At 36.0% G+C, this 20,941-nt stretch overlaps 1 protein-coding gene across 1 annotated transcript; it reads left to right on the forward strand.

Annotated features, from left to right (window-relative positions):
• The first annotated feature begins 13,346 nt into the window (after positions 1-13,346).
• LOC131600053 (cullin-1-like) lies at positions 13,347-15,909 on the forward strand. The gene is made up of 6 exons (XM_058872287.1): positions 13,347-14,003; positions 14,184-14,283; positions 14,399-14,575; positions 14,693-14,740; positions 14,889-14,993; positions 15,265-15,909. Exons 1-6 carry the CDS (start codon positions 13,888-13,890, stop codon positions 15,694-15,696), a joined length of 978 nt encoding a protein of 325 aa, XP_058728270.1. The 5' UTR covers positions 13,347-13,887; the 3' UTR covers positions 15,697-15,909.
• The last annotated feature ends 5,032 nt before the right edge of the window (positions 15,910-20,941 follow it).

Below are 20,941 nucleotides of genomic sequence, written 5' to 3' on the forward strand. Positions count from 1 at the left end.
ATGCATCATTCACCTTATAGTATCCATGCAATTTAAAAAGACACTCACATTTTCTTGATCTCGTGTCATCACATTTCAACTTATGAATTGGTGGAACATATGTGCCACTTCTCTCGCATCTCATGGTTACAAATGTTTTCCTTATATTAGTACTATTGTCTGACCTTTTGATTACAATGTCAAACCCTTATTTCTTGGTCTAAATATTGTAGACCCATTAAGGCATATGTAAACGAGTAGTAAAGAGTTGTTCATTTCTAAATTGTTGACCAACATCTATCTCGACATCAACCGATCTAGCACCTGGTTTAACATCATCCTTCACCTCATCCAGTTTAACATCATCCTTCACTTCATCCGGTTTTACATCATTACTTACACCAGCTTTGGGATACATATCCGGGTGCACCATATCTAATAAAAACCTAAATAAAAAACAGTTAAAAATCATATTAATTGGAAAATTCAGAGATGCATCTCCGAAACATATAACATGTGAATTCAGAGATGCATCTCCGTAATCAATGTTCATTTTTTTAGCTCATGAACAAGATTATGCAAGCAATGAGGTATAAAATGAATGAACTTTATCTTAAATTATAGCTTCTTTTACTCCGTTTGATGTAATAAAACACAAGAGTAATGATTTGGAGTCAAAAAGTTGATTGAAAATAATTTTTTTAAGGGTTTTTGGTTATGGAAGAGGTATGAAGTGTGGGAAAAGAAATTCCCTTTTCTGGTATATGTTTTCAACTATGTGTATAATATGGGCTCTTGAGAGGATGGTTATTGGGTTTTAGAGTTTAGATGGAGGCAAAATGTTCTAGAAATTTGAGTTTGTGAGTGCTCTTTCCTTAGTTGCTAAGACATATATTCTCTTCTAAGAGACAAATTCTTGGAGGTGGAGCCATAGTTTGTTCTCAGTCAAGTTGGCTTACCTCGTCCTTTTGGATAGTCGACCACAGAGTGAAGTCTCTAATAGTTTCCTCCCCTGGTTTGGAAATGTATGATTTCTTCTAAGGTTGCGGTCTTTTCTTAGAAGTTTCTTCAAGACAAGATCCCTATGAAGGATAATTTGTTTAGATGATGTATGATTGAGGAACTGGCTAATATGGCATATGTCTTCTATCACTCCTATTTGGAATCAACTAGTCATTTTCGTCACTTATAAGGGGAATCTAGCTTGGGGTACAAAATATTTAGACGCTTAGGGTGGGATTTGGTATTTTCCATGGAGCTTTATTCCTTGTTTCAATTATTTACGTTCTCAGGGTTAGGACTAGCATTAGACTTGGTTTGATCATGATTTCATACTTTGTGGTAGGGAAGATTTAAAAATCTTGGAATGATTTTATTTTTTTCTCCAGAGCTATTGTATACAACTCCAAATTTGACCAAAGAAACCACACTCAATGAAAAGATGTTGAGAGATATCCTCTTTTTTACATCCACATGAACATCCTTTCAAGCTTAACAAAATTATTTCTTGTCTCACCAAATTCTTCATTGTAGGAATCTTATTGTTGATCAGCTTTCACGCGAAAATATAAACTTTTAGCAACGTAATATTGTTCTAAATGATTTCTCGTGTTATTTTAGGTCCAATTCATATTGTTCCATCGAATAGTCATTGTCATGATTAGAGGTCCACTCCAAATTGTCAGTAAGATTATTTCACAAAACAATGTTATCCAACAAAGAATGACCATGTTCCACTTGCTCCTTCTCCCATGAGAAAAGCTTCATCCACCATCTCCAAACTAGACCATATTGACTCACAACCTACTCATCTCTACAACAACGATATTTATGTCAATGGATAACTCGTAAAGACGACAGAATCTAATAATGTCTCCCCTCAACCAAAGCTCATGCCAAAAGGACCATCTTGAGAATTGGTTGTCTAACTCACAGTCACATAATTCGCCAGGTTATATAGAGAATCGCAAATTGGTTCAAGCGAACCAGTTCGTGGTACTTTTGTGAACCGATTCACTTGAATTCTCCTAAAATTCGCCAAAACAAAATAACCAACGTACCACTGCTACAAGGTAAAAAAAATTAACCTAATTCATTTTGGAGTTATGTTGTTGCAGTAGGCATGCCCCACTAACTCTCAAAACACCTCAAAATAAAATAAAAAAAAATTAAACTATCACCGTTTAGTCACTATGAGCATGTATACAAACGCAAGTAGACTTCGGTGAATTATTCATGAAAGCTGTGTCTTTTATTTATAGATATATTAATTCTTAAAGTTAAAGACATATTCGATGTGGGACTCAGAGGTATTGTCTTTGTATATGTTTGACTATCATGTTATCTCTCACTATTCTAACACTCAACTATTATTTTCATCTTAAAAAATTAAAATATTTTAATTATAGCGTACAGATTATTATATTTAAACGTACCGCGTATCTGTCATAGCCCAAAATTTGCCCATACATTTTTTCTTCATTCCAATATAAATCAGTACATAAAGCTCCTAGACATACACTCCTATACAAGGCTCTGAACTAGGGTTTGGTTCACTCAAAAGAAAATCACTGAATCAATGGCTCAAGGTGGTTCCATAGGGTCACAAACATCCCAAAGAATCTCCATGCAAGGTTTCAAGCCAATCAGAGCAAGTTGAGTCCCTCAAACCTTGATTAGGTCAATAGTCGACTCTCAAGGGCAAAATGGTCATTTCAAGTCAATGTACAGTCAAAGTTCAAGATATTTGGTCAACAACATCCTCATAACCCTAAAATCATCATTTGATCAAGGGTTGATCATGATGATGCAAGGAAAGATCAGAAAAGTCAAAAGTCAAAAGTTACTATTTTGGGCATGAACTGAAAAAGTCAACCAAACTTTGAAAATTCACCAAATATTCATACTTCATCAGAAAAATTCCCACAAAAGCTCATTTTAAAGGGAATTCATTCCTCTATCCAATGGTCCAAGAATCGAAGCTCATAGGTCAATGGTTTAAGAGATATGGCTTCATACATTATAGGTCCTTTTCAAAAGCCAACAAAAAGACACTTTTTCAAAAGGACATAAAATAAGAATAGAAAACGATTTTGATATGAGACCAAAGACATTGGTTAGAGGACTCTCCAAGGTTTCTAAAAAGTCCTAGAACACCTCCATACCTCAAAAATTGAGGGAGATACACCTTGTCAAAGTTGGACTATTTTTGGGAAAAAATGTGAAAGAAAAAGGTCCAAAACTTCAAAATTTTCAAATGAGCCCATATTATTTTCATCCAAGACTTATCATAAGCCCATCCACGAGATAAAGACAAGGACTTCTTATTTTTATAATTTTTATTAATTATTTATGATTTTTATTCATTTAAATCATGATTTAATTATATAAAATATAAAAATAATGGAAGATTTGGTTTTCTCTCAAATTTCAATCATCATTAATCGTCAAAATATTCATTAATTGATACAAAATTCGTGCAAGAGTTAAATGGTGAAAAAATATTGAGTTTGGCCATAAATAGAAATATCTCAATCAAGCTCCAAATCAAATTTCCATGGATTGATTTAAAAAAAGATTTGATCAAGTTTTGTTGCCCTAAAATCTTTCTCTATAAGTACATGAGCCAGCCAAATGCAAGGGTTCAGAAATTTTGCCTCAAAAACCATCAATCCCGAGTTCAAAAAAGCAAGAAAATCTCAAGATCAAAGTTGCAACACAGGCCGATTCAAGGAGTGCTATTGCTTCTAAAAGGTTCCCTGAAGATCACTGAACAATTCTCCACCACTTTCGAGTCCCAATTCATCCAGAATCAAGTGCTGTAAGTCGTTTTAAACCGATTCCTATTCTAAGTCGAATCCATTAAATCATGCATCATAATGAAATTCTATTGGTATATTCGTGTTCAACGTGATGTGTTTGTTGTTTCTGGAAGGTTAATCGAATTTCTGTGCACGTTTACTAGGGATACCATTATTAGGGTTTCAAGGTTCCAATTGGGGTTTTAAATTTCAGGTAAAATTAGGCTTAACTATGAGTGCTAACGTGTTCGCAAGGTCTAAACGATCCTTTTCATGGGATCGCGAAAAGTTTTTGTGTGGTTTTGGTGGTATTCGCTATTTTGCAGGGGCTATGGCAACGATGGAAGAACCGTCGCTAAAGGTATGAACACCTAAGACGACGGACAGAGGTTGAAGAAGGGTGGCGTGTCATCTCCCTACTGGTCGAGGCTGCGCGCGTTTTGGTTTCAAAAGCCAGGCCGTTCCTGTGCGTTAAGACGCACGCGCGTATCGTACTCCCTCACTATCTCAGCCATTGACTACAATCCCAGATCAATCCAATGTATCCAAATCTGCGCATCTACCATGGACCACCATAGATGCGCCACACCAGATCATAACGCTAAGTTTTCAAATTTTTTTCCTTTTAATTGCATAAATCCTTATTTTTTGTTTTTAATATATATATATATATATATATATATATATTGTTTGTTTTAATATTTTCTTACCTTAATAATAATAAATGAATTATAAAAGTTTTTTTATATATATATATCAATAATATATTTATCTATTTATCTATTTATTTATTAATTGTATATACTTTTTTTTTCTTTATATTTATTATATATTATTTATATTAATTTTATTTTTTTAAATTATATATTTATATGTTATTTTGATTTATTTTAATTACATATTTATTTAATTATATATTTATTTCTTCTAATTTTAATTTATATTTAATTATTTAAATATTTTCAAAATTTTATATATATAGTATTTAATTCCAAAAATTGCATAAAAATTATTTTTACTCTCGATTTAATTTTTTGATGTCGATTTAATTAATTAGGTCGCGAGACCAATAATTAATTAAATCGATTTATCATTATATTCTATTTGAATTTGAACCAGGATTTATTCTACACTGAGAATTCTTTTGCCATGCATTTTCAGGGTTACTTTTCAAGTGCCTTCCGATTACGCACCACGTCAAAACACAAAAGCTAAGTATCCTATTTATTTTATTTATTCAAAGTCTATTTTGTTTCCTTTTGTGATTTTAGGGTTTGCCCTTATATTTTCTGAACTGTGCATACATTCATTCCATCCATTATTTTGCCTTTGCCCTTGTTTCAGGGTTTACCTCCGAGGCAACCTCCGACCGCTAACCATATCAGATCAAATTCGAAAGCTAAGTACTATTTCGTATTTAGTTTAAATAATCGTTTTATTTCATTTTGTTTTCTTATCAAATTAGGGTTAAATTTAAATATCAATGAACTGCCTATACACTCACGCCTCGTTGTTTCTTCTTTCAGTTCTCAATGTTCGGAGTCAATGCTTCAGGCAAACCTTGCCCTCAATCCTGTCAGGCAAATGCCAAGCTAAGTACCTTCTCTCTATTCTATTTTTAATTTATTATTCTACTTTCTTTGTGGTCAATGAAGTTTGCCCTCGAACCTGATAATGCACTCACATCGTGTTTTCTGCCTATTCTTTTCTTTTTTAGGGTTCGTCGAATGCCAAAGCTACGTTGTTGGTAACCCTAAACCTTATTTTTATTTTATGCCTATTATCATTATTACTTGTGCCAAACCCTATTAAGGGATCCGCTGGTTACAATTCCCCCCTCCTCCGCTGGTTTCATTTTCCCCCTTCCCTTTATTGCTTTATATACTGCTTGGTTAGTAATTTAGGGAGTACAAATTTAAACTAGATTAGAGTCACTAATTTACAAGATAACATAACTGAATTAACCACGTGATTGTTGCACACACGCACTCTTTTGGGGTAACCTCTCTGTTGCCTTGTTGCCTGTTGCCTTGTTGCCTGTTGCCTGTTGCCTTTGTGTTCTTTGCAGAATAAGCCACGTCCCTCGAATACGAGGATACCTCAGCCATGTTGCCTCGATAAAAAGGTCACGACCCTAAATGATGCTGCCTTCGATACACAAAAATGACCTCGACCCTCGGAAGTTGCCTACGAAGAAAGGCTGAGGTATCTTCCGGCTGCCTACGAAAATGGCTTATTCTGATCCTTGCCTTAGACTACCTGCCCTTCTATGGCATGGGATAGTCTTATGGCAAAGGATGCTTCGATGACCCTTCAACCTCCAAACGAAAGGCTTCCTGCCCTCTTATGGCAAGGATAGACCCTTTCATTCTGAAAGGCAAAAAGAGACCTATCATCTGAGTTTAAGGTAATTGCCCCTAATTGCCTTGCAATGCTCAAACCTTTTTATTATATTCTTTCTCATAATTTTTCAAAAGGGCAACGCTTATTCACAAGCTAAAGTCCCTATCTCTTTCATCTACATTTTCTAAACAAACGAGCAAGCAAAGCAATTAAGAGCCCATGGAAAACCATGGATGCAAAGGGTGCCTTACACCTTCCCTTTGCATAAATTACCCCCCGAACTTAGATTTCTTAAAAGGTTTTTTCTGTTTCTTTTAGCCTTTCCGAATTTGTTTGGATAAAATAAAAGTCGGTGGCGACTCATGCTTAACCGCGACATTTCGATCAATAAAAAGTCAGTTCACCGTATTACAGTATCCAAATAGCGTACTGACTATGTATACCCCTCGCGTACCTAATTTTTTAAGAGTTGTATATCGCGTACCCAAATTCGTACCACGTACTGAAATGAGTTGTGAATTGTGTGACTATGGTCTAACTACTGTCATCGACTCACCTCATTCCCTTCACTAACTCTAGACAATTCCCTCCACGACCCATACACCCTACTACCTCCATCCTTGATTCTTCCACCTTTAACTCCATATTTCACAACTTGTACCTTAAACCAAATATCGTCTCGATTAACTTGCAACCTTCATCACCATTTACCTATTGACAACTCATTTCATGTGAGATATTTAACGTTTAAATAGTTTGATTATTCACTTAAGTTTTAAGTGTTTAGGGTTATTTAACTATATTTTCTAGTAAATTATCACCTTTAGTAATGAGCATTCCAGGTGTTCTTTATTTTAGTTTTTACTTTGTTTTTTATGTGTAGAAGTGACAACTATGATGAGTACTATCACAACAGGAATGCAAGACAAGTTTCCGTAAGACTTTGAGTCGGGAGGAGATGGTTAAGGTTGTGAGTTATGAGCAAGGTACTAATGTGGAAAAATAATGAACAGATCAATTAGGATTGTGTTGTAGAAATAAAGACATAAGTAGGATAATATGACATGTCACTATGAAAGGAAACATCAACATTGAGTCAAACACTCACTCAAAAAAGTGAGAGAGATACCACATATTCATCCAAAATCTTAACGCATTAAGTATATAGGTCATCTCACTTATAAAGTGCTCAATCTCCACTTTTCTAACTAATGTGTGACTTCTAACTCATACTTGTATTTCAACAATCTTCCCCTCAAGTGTGTATAAGGATGTATCCATAACTTTTAAGTAGTGTGGGCAACGTTATACGTGAATTTATTACATTAAAAATATATCTTAAAAATTATTTATCATTTATGAAAATTTACTTATGATTCTTAAAGATAAAAGAAAATTTTACTTATGAGTCTCATCAAAATGATATTGGGTATATCCCTGAACCATCTAGACCACAATGTGACATTCTCATAGAAATAAACACTCGCCCCAAGCTAAGAGACTCGCCAGAGCCTAGAACTTCGTACTGGAATACAACTACAATAGAAAGAAGGGACCCAACTCTAAACAAATTATAGGAAGCATTTGCAAAAAAAGGCTCTTCATGTCAGTCGCAGCTAAGCACCTCACTTAGTTAGAAGATAGAAAATATTGTCCGGAATGAAAAGAAAGGATAAACCGGTAGAAATGAACTCTGGACCAATATTTCCAAAAACCACCTCTGCTAGAACGGGTGATCTCCACCAAAACCAAAGACGAGCAGAAGGCCATATGCACCTCAAAAGTGATGGGTTTTTTACTAGTATGAAACGCTCTAGAAAATCACCCCAGTTAGAAGTGAAAGAGTTGAACTAAGATACTTAGGTACGAAGGGAGATTAATCCATGATCTCAAGCATCATCCAGCAAAGTAGGAGCTATAGAGAAGAGGTCGAAGTCGAGCCCCAATGAAGGTTTCCAAGACTTGTACCTGACAAAAAGCTGGAACACAGCCAAGAAGGCCCAAGCTCCAAGATGAAGTTTAAGGGGGAAAGTTTTAGATGGTTCATCATGACCACCTCAAAGTCAGAGAATGGGAGATGTACTCCCAACATGGTGAAGAGACACTCGTACATGGGAACCGAGCAACCCTCGAAAGAGTTGCATACCCTCTCATTTGAACCTACTGGCAGAATTTCCTAATCCGAGGAATTATCTATTTTGATGTTAGTCTGGGTTATGTCTTTGACGGTGTCCTAGACAAAAGGAATCCCGATTATTTCAGCAGCCATCCAACGATATATATTCGCATTGGTCGGCTCTGTTAATCAAATACCCTTACGGGCCAATGCGTCAGCTCTATGATGATCAACTGGATTGACCCAAGACAAGACATTATTCCACCTTTGGAACTCCATATGACGAGCAATTTCAGAGTCATTAGGGTCATGACTAATTGACTCCCGATATTTTATGACAAAGCGGCCGACACATTCCCTCCATTTACGGGCAGCCTCCATTTCTACCTCGGTCAAGAAAGGAAGAGGCGTCAGTCCCTAGACAAGGTTTTCACCTTGTTGGATTTAACAAGAAACAGAGATTCATAAGTATTCATAGAGAGAGCTTCATCTGACAGAGATTCTCCAAATGACTCTTCCATCTGCAAATCATCACTCAAAATGATGATTCATGATTCAAAACCCCACTGACAGAGGGGAATGAATGTGATTCAGACTCCATCCCCCTTTTCGAAGATGAAGAAACAATACCCTCCAAGTCACTTTCGACGATAATAGGGTTACCACTCATCATAAAGAAAATGCCATAAAAACTTGAGTAAGAGATGAGGGGAAGAGAAGGTACCTTGAAGTAGTATAAATGCGCTAAAATAAGGAAGGAAGCTGCAAAATTAAAGTTGTAATGTTTAAGATTGTGAACGTACGATGACTGTTACTCTAAAAGGAAAGTGTTCTTTTATAAAGAGAGAAAGAACTCAAAGAGACAAGTGAAACTTAGGGTGTGTTTGGTTCAAATGAGGGGGAGGGGAGAGAAGGGGAGGGGAGGTGAGGGAATTTTTTTAATCAGATGGATGTTTGGTTCAAACGAGGGGAGGGGAGGGGAAGGGAGGGATTTTAATTAAAAGTATGTTTGGTTCAGGAGGGGAGGGGAGGGGTTTTATTAATAATTTACATTTTTATCCTTATTATCTTATATAAGTGATACAATATGATATTCAAATGTGAAAAATCTATACATATTTTTTTGTTAGTAAAATTTCTAATATTGAGTGACTAAAAAGTTATAATTTACTGCATAACGTTAAAAAATTGAGTTCCCTTAATTCAAATAAAATGTTCAAAAACAAATTAAACTATATGTTGATAACAACTTTGAAATCGTAATGAATTATTTAACACATAAAATACATAAAATAATTTATTATTAAATATAAATGTTTTAAATTTTTTAATAAAATAAATTAATTAATTAAAATGAAAATTTTAAAATTTGATATAAAAGAAAATATAATAGGATACATAACAAAATTTGAAAAAAAAAACATAAATAAACATAAAAGAGTTATAAAAAAAATCAAAAAAGTGAAATGATTATGATTTATATTAAGGACAAAAATTTCAAAATAATTTGAAGGTGGAGAATAATTATAATAAATAGATAGAAGCAATCGAGAAAAATCACACAGAAGAGAGCAATAATACAAAAGAAAATAAATAATTTTAAAATATTAAAATTAAACTGAGGATATTATAGTAACTATAATAATTTTTAAAATATTAAAGTTGAGATTCCCTCCCCTCCCCTCCAAATCCCTCCGATTTGGAGGAACGCAAAAAGTGTGTTTTTGAGGGGTTTTGCTCCCCTCCCCTTCCCTTCCCTCCCCTCCCCTCATAAAATTTGAACCAAACACATTTAATTAAAAATATTCCCTCCCCCCCTGATGTAGGAGGATTGTGCGTATCAAAGAAGAAATCGCGCGTCGGAAAGCATTTTAATATTTAAGCAATATTTAAGCAATTTTAGTTTTAATATTTAAGTAATTTCTATTTTATTTGTTTATTTAATTTTGTTTTGGATTAAAGGCCCATAAGGCCCAATAGGGTTTATTTGTTTTCTGTATTTAAAGACCTTTGGCATGGCCATAAGGATTATCTCTTTTATTATAATAGAATCCAAAGTTTTCTTTATTCCTGGTGGACTCCAGAGCTTATCTATAGGGTTTGCGCTTGCAACCCTATTTTCATTCAAGGTTTAGCGCTTGTTATTCCTTTGGGCGGCTTCCGACTGCGTCAGTTGGCATCAGAGCAGGTTTTCTCCTGTTCTTTCCGTAGCTTGACACTATGGCGGACCAACCGGTGACCAAAGCAGATCTTGAGGGAATTGCCACGGCTTTTACCGCGGCTCTAACTGCTTTGACTGAACAGATGGCGAATTTAGCGAATCAGGCAAACAACGCCAACAATGGGAATCGGCGAAGAGACAGGAGAGGGGAACCGATTAGGGTTCTACGGGGTGGAAACTGTGTCGAAGATTCGAGTTCTGATGAAGAAGAACCTTACAATAAAGAAGATAATCGTGGAAATCTACAGAACAACCATGACTATCGAGTGAAGGATGATATTCCATTGTTCTACGGAACTATGGGAGTGGAGGAGTTTCTTGATTGGCAGATCGACGTCGACAGGTTCTTAGACGTTATGGGTGTCCCTGAGAACAAGCAAGTCAAGATGGTTGCGATCAGGCTTAAAAGTATTGCCGCTGTCTGGTGGGATAAACTTGTTGTTCAAAGGCAGAGACAAAGAAAGGGGCCAGTCAGAACTTGGAGAAGAATGAAACAATTGATGCTAGAGCGGTTTTTACCGGAGGATTATGAGAAGATTATTTATAAGATGTACATCGAGTGTGTTCAGGGCAAGAGAACCGTGACTGAATACACAGCTGAGTTCCTGCGGTTTTCTGAGCGCACTGAATTGGGAGAATCAGAAAGCCAAAAAGTGGCTCGATACATCAGTGGCCTAAAGGGATCCTTGCAGGAGAAGATGGGTTTACAGACTGTATGGACCGTAGTTGAAGCATCCAGTTTGGCTTTGAAGGCAGAATTGATGGAGAAATCCCCTCGAAATTTCTCGTCTATTGAAAGGTATTCACCCCAAAGTAACTGTGAATCAGTAGGTGACACGGAAAAGAATGCAACACCCCGGGATTCCAATCTTGAGAATAAGGGGGTTAGCAGCTCTAGCAGTGTGCAGCAGGGTAAAACACCAATTCAAAGGCCAAATAATCCATATGCTAGACCCGCTATAGACACATGTTATCGTTGTAACGGAAGAGGCCACTAATCAAATGTTTGTCCAACAAGAAGAGTCGCTGCTCTTGTGGAAGAAAGGGAGGAAGATGAGGAAAGACAAGATTCTACAGTAAAGAACGATGAGTATGCCGATGTTGAGTTTGCGGTGGAAGAATCTGATGAGAGGGTAAATTTTGTGTTGCAGCGAATGTTACTAGCATCCAAAGACGAAGGGCAGCGCAAGAATTTGTTCAAGACACATTGTTCTATCAAGAACAAAGTGTGTAATCTAATTGTGGATAGTGGCAACATGGAGAATCTGGTGTCGAAAAAATTGGTAGATTATTTGAAGTTGTCCACAAAACCACATGAGAAGCCGTACAACCTCGGTTGGGTAAGTAAGGGCTCCCAAGTTCGAGTAACACTAACCTGCAGAGTTCCTATCTCCATCGGAAAACATTATAGAGAAGAGGTACTTTGTGATGTTCTTGATATGGATGTTTGTCATATTTTCCTTGGTAGGCCTTGGCAGTTTGATAATGATATCACTTATCGAGGACGGGATAACGTGATGATGTTTACATGGGGCACACATAAAATTGCTATGGCTCCTGTTTTGCACTTTGATAAGAATCCAGGAGGAAAGAATCCTAGATTCTTGATGATGACGCAAAGTGAAAAGGAGCTTAATGAGGCTGTAAAAGAAACTGAATGTTTCTGTCCAGTGGTGATCAAAGGGTTGATGAATGTTGTAAAGGAGGAAACAATTCCAGAAGAACTGCTAGGGATCCTAAAGGATTTCAAGTAGTTGACCGCAGATGAGCTGGCAAACGATTTGCCTCCTATGCGAGATAAACACATGGAAGTTAAAGTTTTCAATGTGGGAGAAGATGTGATGGCATTTCGGCGTAAGGAGAGGTTTTCAGTTGGTACTTACAATTACAGCAAGCTGCCAGATGAAGTTCTTTATCAAGAAGAGAACTCGGGGTCGAGTTCTTCAGAAGTGAAGGAGACTGATGTAGGAGGATTGTGCGTATCAAAGAAGAAATCGCGCGTCGAAAAGCATTTTAATATTTAAGCAATATTTAAGCAATTTTAGTTTTAATATTTAAGTAATTTCTATTTTATTTGTTTTATTTAATTTTGTTTTGGATTAAAGGCCCATAAGGCCCAATAGGGTTTATTTGTTTTCTGTATTTAAAGACCTTTAGCATGGCCATAAGGATTATCTCTTTTATTATAATAGAATCCAAAGTTTTCTTTATTCCTGGTGGACTCCGGAGCTTATCTATAGGGTTTACGCTTGCAACCCTCTTTTCATTCAAGGTCTAGCGCTTGTTATTCCTTTGGGCGGCTTCCGACTGCGTCACCCCCCCTCCCCTCCATCTACCTCGAACCAAACACACCCTTAGTCTACGAGAGGGCTGAAATGTTTTTCCACGAAATCTCTCCTTCTTTATATGTGCAAAGGCAATCGAGTGAATAAGACCAAATGCAGGAAATAAGGGCAAATCAACGATCATATTTCATCTGGGGAAGACAACTACTAAACTCAAGTGTACTTAAGTACACAGAAAGTTGTGTCACGTCGCCTCATACCTTTTCAGGTCAAACGTCAAAGAAAAACAGTGAAACGTTTAAAGATAGGATTGCATTTAATGCTCACATTCGCATCATACTTTGCCAAAATCAAAGCAGTGCATGTCAGTCTATGCATCCCCTCTTGTGGATCTCTTCTCAAATTAATCAATACATTATTGATGGTTAGATAGTGACTCCCCTAATAATAACGACATTGATTTAATCTCTTTTACTTCGAGTCCTCGTCCCTTAATATTAGTATTTCTAGAAGATCCCTTGATAAATATATTTCTAAATTGTTTTAAAAAAAAAATCGGATTTATAATTCTTTTTTTAAAAAAAATTTACAGACCAAAAATATAATGTCAAAGTAAAAAGAATAAAATGGATAAATTTGGTATTTTGTTGGAATTGTAGGGTTTTTTGTTGTTGGAATTGTAGGCGTTAATGGCTACGATCACTCCAGAAAAACCACCATAGTTGCATGTTTGCCGCTTCCATGGTTAAACTGTGGTTACCGCTTCCCCTTGACTCCAGCAAATCATCCATTACACCCACCAACTGTTTGAGAAAATGCCCTAACCAAATATCGAGCTTTGCAAAACAAGTCTTCAACGCCATGCAAAAGCTCTTCGTGTTTTCCAATCTATTTTCAGCACCTCGCCGAATGCCCGCCAACTGTTTGAGAAAATCACATAACGGCGTAGTATGAGATGAAACCAGTAATCCACGTGTCATATTCTTATAGGAGAACATGATCAACTGCCATAACTAACTTCTATAACTAACTCATTCTATAAAACTAGTAAACCTGTTAGTTTTGAGTTAAAGTTTCATATCTCTCTCTCTCATCCAAACCATTCCAATTCCAACCAGAAAGAAACTTGTCAACAACACATCAATGACCTTCACCAGCAAAGAATGGGAGCCTTTGCAGAAAGGTATCACCAAAGTCTTCAACATTGTAGAAGGGAAGGAGCCTAACTTCACTTCTCAAGAATACATAAAACTATACACGTATGTAATCATGATCATGTTCAAGAATTATGCTTTTTTTCTAACTTGGATGCTTCTCAATCTATTTTCTTACTTTTCATCACTTTTAACTATCTGGGTTGCTTATTATTGCAACTTCTTGCTGGATTCATGACTTCTTTGCTCAATCTTGACACTCCTTGAACTTGAATTGTAATGCAGGATCGTCTACAATATGTGCAACAAAGACATTATGCCTATCTCTTCCCGAGAAGTATCTGGCAAGTACAAGGAGATATTAGAAGACTACATCATATCAAAAGTGAGTCACAATGTCATTTTCCTTTATGAATTTTGCTAAACATGGAAGATCAAAACCCGATAGTGTATGTATTATGTTAACATTTTTAAAATTAATGCAATTTTCTTATTAATAGGTTTTGCCATCTTTGCAAGAAAAGAAAGATGACCTTTTGTTGAGAGAACTGTTCAAAAGATGGTCAGATTACAAAGCTATAACCAGCCGCCTCTCATTTTTTTCTAATGCTCAGTTTATTCGAAGTTTAGAGGGTATTTCTGTTGAAGCAGTCAACTTCTCAGCCTTTAACAAAGGGGTTAGTGATTGGATTCTCTAGAAAAGTTGCATAGATGATTTTCTAATTTATTTATTTTGCATTTCCCTTTTCCCCCCTTTTTTTAATTCTGGTTTTACTTCATTTTAATTGTGTCAGGTATATGAAAAGATGACTAAAGAAATAATGGATGCTATATTTTCTGTGGTATGGTATTCTCTATTTTCCATTTGTATATGTTTCTCACTAAATTTATATTTAATCAACTTCCATAATGCTGCTATATTCAATCCAAATTAGTCATTTGATTATTCCTGTAATAATATCTCTTTTGTCTTAATTTGTTGGTATCCAGATTGATCGGAAAGTTGCAGGAGAGATGAGTGATCAAACATTTGTTATTAACACATTGGATTTCTACCTAAATTTTTACAAATGCACAAAAAAGAAGGTGGCAGAGGTGATTTCTGTAAAACTTAGTTCTTATTGCATTATCTTCCTTCTGAAACATGGTGTGGTCAGCCTTGTGAGTCTTTAGGAAAGTTTCATTTACTTCAAATTCTTAATGTTTTGTGCACTTATTTAATCATACTTTGGCTCAAAATTTAGATTTTGTTGGGACAAAATAAATCATGCTAGGAACATTTCAGGAGTTCTGTTTTTTGTATCCCAATTACTAAGCAATGCATCCAATTTTTTAAACTAGACTAAGATGTTAGTAATAATTGCAGGTACAAAGAATGAACCGGTCGAAGAAAATCAACTTGATAAGCTCTGATGGGACTGTGTTTGAAATTGACTATGGTGTAGCACTTATGTCAAAAAGATTTGAGGACATTACTGAGACCATATCTGCTGGTGATGACGTTGATGCCATTTGTATTCATAAAGTGAGTAGCAAAATATTGACAATGATTGTTGATTACTGCAAGGAAGGGGATGTTAAGTTTGTCGATGCTGACCCTAGAACTCTGCTTGATCTTACAACATCTGCATGCTACATGAAAATCGAGAGCCTGGAGAAGCTGGCATGGAGCAAAGTATCTGAGTTGATAAAAGGAAAGACACCAGAGGAAATTGCTCAGATCTTTGGAGATGCAGATGACTCAAACTCCAAGTTATTAGAAGAGAACGTACAGAAAATGGAGTCTTTGGAGATGTAGATGTTTAGTTTACCATTGAATTAGTACATTGATCTAATCAATTTAGAGTTGACAGAATGTTTGTAAATAAATCCTTATGCAATCGTAGAAGGCTTAAATGAATAATTGATGGTTTAGATAATAAGATTTGGTATTGTTACTATATTTTGAGATTGTTAGTGGTGTGGTTTATAGTCTTAAAAGTTAAATCTATGAGTACTGAATAGAGGTTATTATTAGAAATTTAGAGCATCTCCAATCCAAAGGAGAGTGTTTTACCTATTTAGCATCAGTACTCTTTAGCCATTCCTATTGGAGAGTTCATAGAAATAGTCCTTAATTGTTGATAATAAACATCACAATCCTCTCTAAAGACATGACAGACGCGTAGGCTATCATCTACTCAACCAAATAACTTCTGACCAAAAAATAGTTGCATCATATTGAAGTAACAAAGTAATGGCCATTATCATAAAAGGTTTATTCTGCACCTTGTGAATCTGAAAAAAAAAAAAAAAAAAAAGGAGTGAGTCACATAGATTCAGTTAAAACATAGGATACCAAGTGAACAGGAAGGAGAAACATAAACACACAAATATAAAAACCAAAGTTAAAAATAAACAAACCATATAAACACACAAATATAAAAATCAAAGTTAAAAATAAACAAACCATATAAATTAAAACTAATTTCGTAACATAAGCACAAGTTTTCTCTTTAAACTCTTTTTATTTCTTAAAAATATTACGAAAACAAGTATCATGATCTCATGAGTTGAAGCCTCATCTCACCAACACTAAGTTCCATTATATGCGAGTTGAGATCCTCTCCATTGAGAGTGTCATTACTAAAATTTGGGAGTATAAAACATTTATATTATTGAAAAATGTGACATATTTTATATATTTAGATTTTTATACATAAAAACTTTAGTAATGACACTCTCCATTTCTTTGAAGAAATGGAGAGGATCTCAACTCATTATATGCAGGTAGACCACATTATCACTTCGTTGTGGCGAACGGTAGTGCTAAGAGCATTTAAAATAGCATCTCTGGTGTTCTCATCACTTAAGGCTCGGTAAGGACTATTAAGGCAACTGTCCCTGATTAAATGTGACATTTTAATGGTTATTGAAGTCAGATCTTATTGTCAGATATTTTGTCATAATGTTTATCAATAAGCCATAAATGCACCATCTATGCATTTAAGTTGAAAATTCCTCTCACAAAAGGTTTGGGTCGAAATGACTGATCTGGTCCACCAAACGGAATTAACCTGACCTTATTATAATAGGCGAGTTACCAATATAGGGTGTGTTATTTGGTCTTCGTCCTATAGCCCGACACAATCTGAGAGGTAGGCTCCTTCTTGGTTATCAAGTCCACGACCCGAAATAGATCAGAAATGTACACAAATTCCCAATCATGAGACACGTAGAGGCAGAATTCTTTTCTGAGGTCAATAATTAGGTCGGGTATTTGCACACACTCCAAGCAAGATATGCGTAGAGCTGATATGCTTTTCTGAGGATAGTAATTAGGTCGGATATTTACACCACTTCTAAGGATGAGTCGCGTAGAGGCGAGATTTTTTTGATGTGGGTCATTAGGTCATACATTTACACATACCCCAAGCACGAGTCACATAGAGGTGATATGCTTTTCTGAGGTCGGAAATTTACATATAGTCTTAAGTATGAGTCACGTAGAGGCGAGATACTTTTTGGATTAGGGTATTCTTCTTTGAAGAGCTTTTTATAATTAGGATGTAACGACTTTGTTAAGAGAAAGTTAAGTAATTCAAGTGTTGTAACCGGTTAACACGGGGGTGTAGTCGATTACAGCTTGGTGAAAAGCACTTTTGGAGTAGGCGTAATCGGTTACGCATTCGTGTTAATCGGTTACACTCGATAGTTAGTTTTTTCTTTTTATTTGCTGTAACCGGTTAACTGGTTATATCCCGATTTTTATTTTTTCTTGCTTTTTAATTCTGTGTTTTGTGTCCCAATTACTTTGTAACACTTGTATAAACGCCTTGGAGGCATCCTCATCATTAGTAATGAAAAATTATCATTCTCACCATCGATTCTCTCTCTCTCTAATTATGTTCTCTCTCACTATATTTTTCTCCACATAGTCCATTTTTTACCAATCTTGTGATTGAATGTCCCAACATTTTGGCATCAAGAGCCTGATTCTGATCCACAAATATCTAGTGTGCAATATGAATTATGTCTCCAATGATAGAGCTCCTACAAACCTATAAACACTTGATGCGAAAAATTACGACAAATGGTGTAAGTAAATTAAGGTGTTAGTTGAGTACCAAGATGTTCTTGATGTGATCAATAATGGGGTGAATTCCCTTGTCGAAGGTGTAACGGATGCACAGCGAGCAACACATAAGAAAGAGAAGGGGAAAAAATTCAAAGCATTGTTCTTGATCCATCAATGTGTGGATAGTGACAACTTCGAAAAGGTTGGTGATTACGAATCGTCGAGCAAGCCTGGGAAATATTGGACATGTGCTGGAGTTGATAAAGAAAAGGTGGTGAAGTTACAAACTTACAAAAGTCAACTTGAATTAATTAAAATGAAGGAAAATGAGACAACCAATGATTATGTGACGTGAATTACTTGAATGGTGAACCAATTCAAGGTGTGTGGAGAAATTACTTTTTAGCAGAATAATGTGTCAAAGATCTTTCGTTCTTTGACGATAAGATTTAACAATATTGTGGTGGAGATAGAGGAATCAAAGGATCTTGTGAAATTGAGCAAAGAGGAGCTTCAAATATCTTTTGAGGCTCATGAGCAAAGGATGGAGGAGAGGAGTAACGACAAGGCAAAGGTGGAGATCGCTTTGCAAGCTCGGTTCAATGAGAAGAACGAGAAGTCAGAATTGGGTGGAAAAGAGTCTCAAAATACAAAGAGTTCTACTTGTCAAAAGGGTGAGAGCAGATGCAACAAAATGGTGGTCAAGGAAACTTTAGAGGCTGAAGAGGAAAGTTTGACATAAGCAAGACATAATGCTTCAATTGTCAAAAGTTCAGTCATTTCGCAAGAGAATGCAACGTGAAACAAAGGGAATCTCAAGAAGATGAAGCCAAGGTTGAAAGACAAGAGGTTGACAAAGAGAATAAACTCTTCGTCATGATCATGGAAGTTGCAGTTCTTGAAACGCTGCAGAAAAGTATGTAGAAGAAAACGTTATGATGACTGTGAGAGAAGGAGTCCAGTGCAGCGAAAATGGTACTCGGATTCTGGTTTTTCTACGCATATGATGAGGAGGAAGGATTGGTTTGTAAAAATAAATCAAGCCATGAATAATAAAGTGAAAATCCTGGATGACGCCAGTTTAGCGGCAGATAGAATCAGTGATGTTTTGATCATGAAGAGGGATGGTGGACATTTCTTGATCAAAGATGTATTATACATTCTAGGAATCAAATTTAACCTTCTATGGATGCCAATAGAACTTTTAAGATTTAGTTGAAGGTTATAGATCATAGGTGTCTTGCTACACTGGCAAGTCGAGAAGAGTGGTTGTGGCACTACCGTCTTGGGCATCTCAATTTTCGAGATGTCAATGCATTGCAAAATAATGGAAGGTAACCGAGTTTCCATCCATCAACATACCGGATGAAATTTGTGAAGAGTGTTTGCAAGCAAAGAAACATAAGGGTAAAATCAGCAAGGATGTAGGTTGTAGAACCAAGCATCACCTTGAGGTGGTGTATTCCGATGTGTGTAGGCCGATGCAAGTTGATTCGTTTGGTGGCAATATATACTGTCACTTTTATCGACGATTATAGTATAAAACTATGGACATACCTAATCAAGAGAGAAAAATAAGGAATTTGAAGTGTTTAAGAAGTTCAAGTCCACCGATGAGCGGCAAAGCGGTCACAAACTCAATGTTTTCAAAACGGTTGGTGGAGGCTAATATGTCTCAAATGACTTTGTGAAGTTTTGTGATGAAAAGGGGATAGTGCATGAGGTAGTACACCCTATACACCGCAACAAAACGGTGTTGTCAAAAGAAAGAATTGAATGATTATGAACATGGTGAGAAGCATGTTAAAAGGGAAGAACTTGCCAAAATAGTAGTGGAGAGAAGTGGTATCTACAACCGCCTATTTGTTCAATATGTGTCCTACAAAGAAGCTTGAGAAGATAACACCAGAAGAGGCATGCCCTGGATTCAAACTGAATCTGAATCATTTGAGAGGTTTCAGCTCTATGGCGTGTCGACGTGTTTCAGGCCAACTTAGAAAGAAGTTAGATGACAAAGGGGAGATGATGATACTTATAGGGTATCACTCTTGGAGGTTAGAAGATGTTTGATGTTGAAAACAGGAGGATCGTAATCAGCAAGGACTTGTAATCGATAAATTGAAGCAAAAGGAACAGTCTGTAACCGGTTACATCCAGTTGTTAACTGGTTACATGCAAGCGTTAACCGATTACTAGAAACTGTTAACTCGTTACAGGTACGAATTTTCAAATTCTAGAGAAGTTGAAACTGCAGAAGCGCCATGCGTCAAAGCCTTAACTGATGAAAGTATAAAAAAAATCAACTAGACAAAGAGGTTTTCCTCAAAGACTCCAAGATTGTGAGATGTTTTGCGACAACGAAATCAATGATGATGGTGATTTTGTCCATTTTGCGCTTATGGTCGAATCTGAATTCGTCAAGATAGAAGAGGTCTTAAGTGACCCAAAGTGAATTTGTGCTATGAAGAGGAGTTGGAATCGATTGAGAAAAATAGTACTTGAGAGTTAGTTGATCTTCCGAAAAGAAAAATTGCAAATTCTCTCAACAAATTACTTTTGAACGGGAAAGTAGGAATATGTGGATGAAAGAGCTTCCGCTTAAGGGGGCATAGTAGATGGACTCATACTTGAGGGGGGATTATTGAGAAACAAGTGTGAGTTGTGCGGAGAAACAAGTGTGAGTTGTAAGTTTCACAATGCTTAAAAAAGTGAAGGTTAAACATTTTATAAGTGAGAGAACTCATACATCTATCACCTTAAAATTTTGGATGAATATGTAATGTCTCTCTCACTTATTTAGATGAGTCTTTAGCCTTTAGGTGAGTCGATGACATGTTTAACTCATAGAAATTAGTTTAAAATTTTATTCTTGATTTCTATATGGGATATGAGTAAAAATTATTAAGCTATCAAACAGATCTAGTATTTTATATTATCAAGTAACAATAAAAAATTAAAAATGCTCATTATGGATGAAGATAACAAC

Source organism: Vicia villosa, linkage group LG1 (genome assembly GCF_029867415.1).
Source record: "Vicia villosa cultivar HV-30 ecotype Madison, WI linkage group LG1, Vvil1.0, whole genome shotgun sequence".
Lineage (NCBI taxonomy): Eukaryota > Viridiplantae > Streptophyta > Magnoliopsida > Fabales > Fabaceae > Vicia > Vicia villosa.

Excerpts from the sequence above, each read along its gene's own strand:
- LOC131600053 (XM_058872287.1), top strand. The coding sequence starts at position 13,888 with ATGACCTTCACCAGCAAAGAATGGGAGCCTTTGCAGAAAGGTATCACC. Across the intron at positions 14,004-14,183 it reads GAATACATAAAACTATACAC|GATCGTCTACAATATGTGCA; the intron begins GTATGTAATCAT and ends ATTGTAATGCAG. Across the intron at positions 14,741-14,888 it reads TGGATGCTATATTTTCTGTG|ATTGATCGGAAAGTTGCAGG; the intron begins GTATGGTATTCT and ends GTTGGTATCCAG.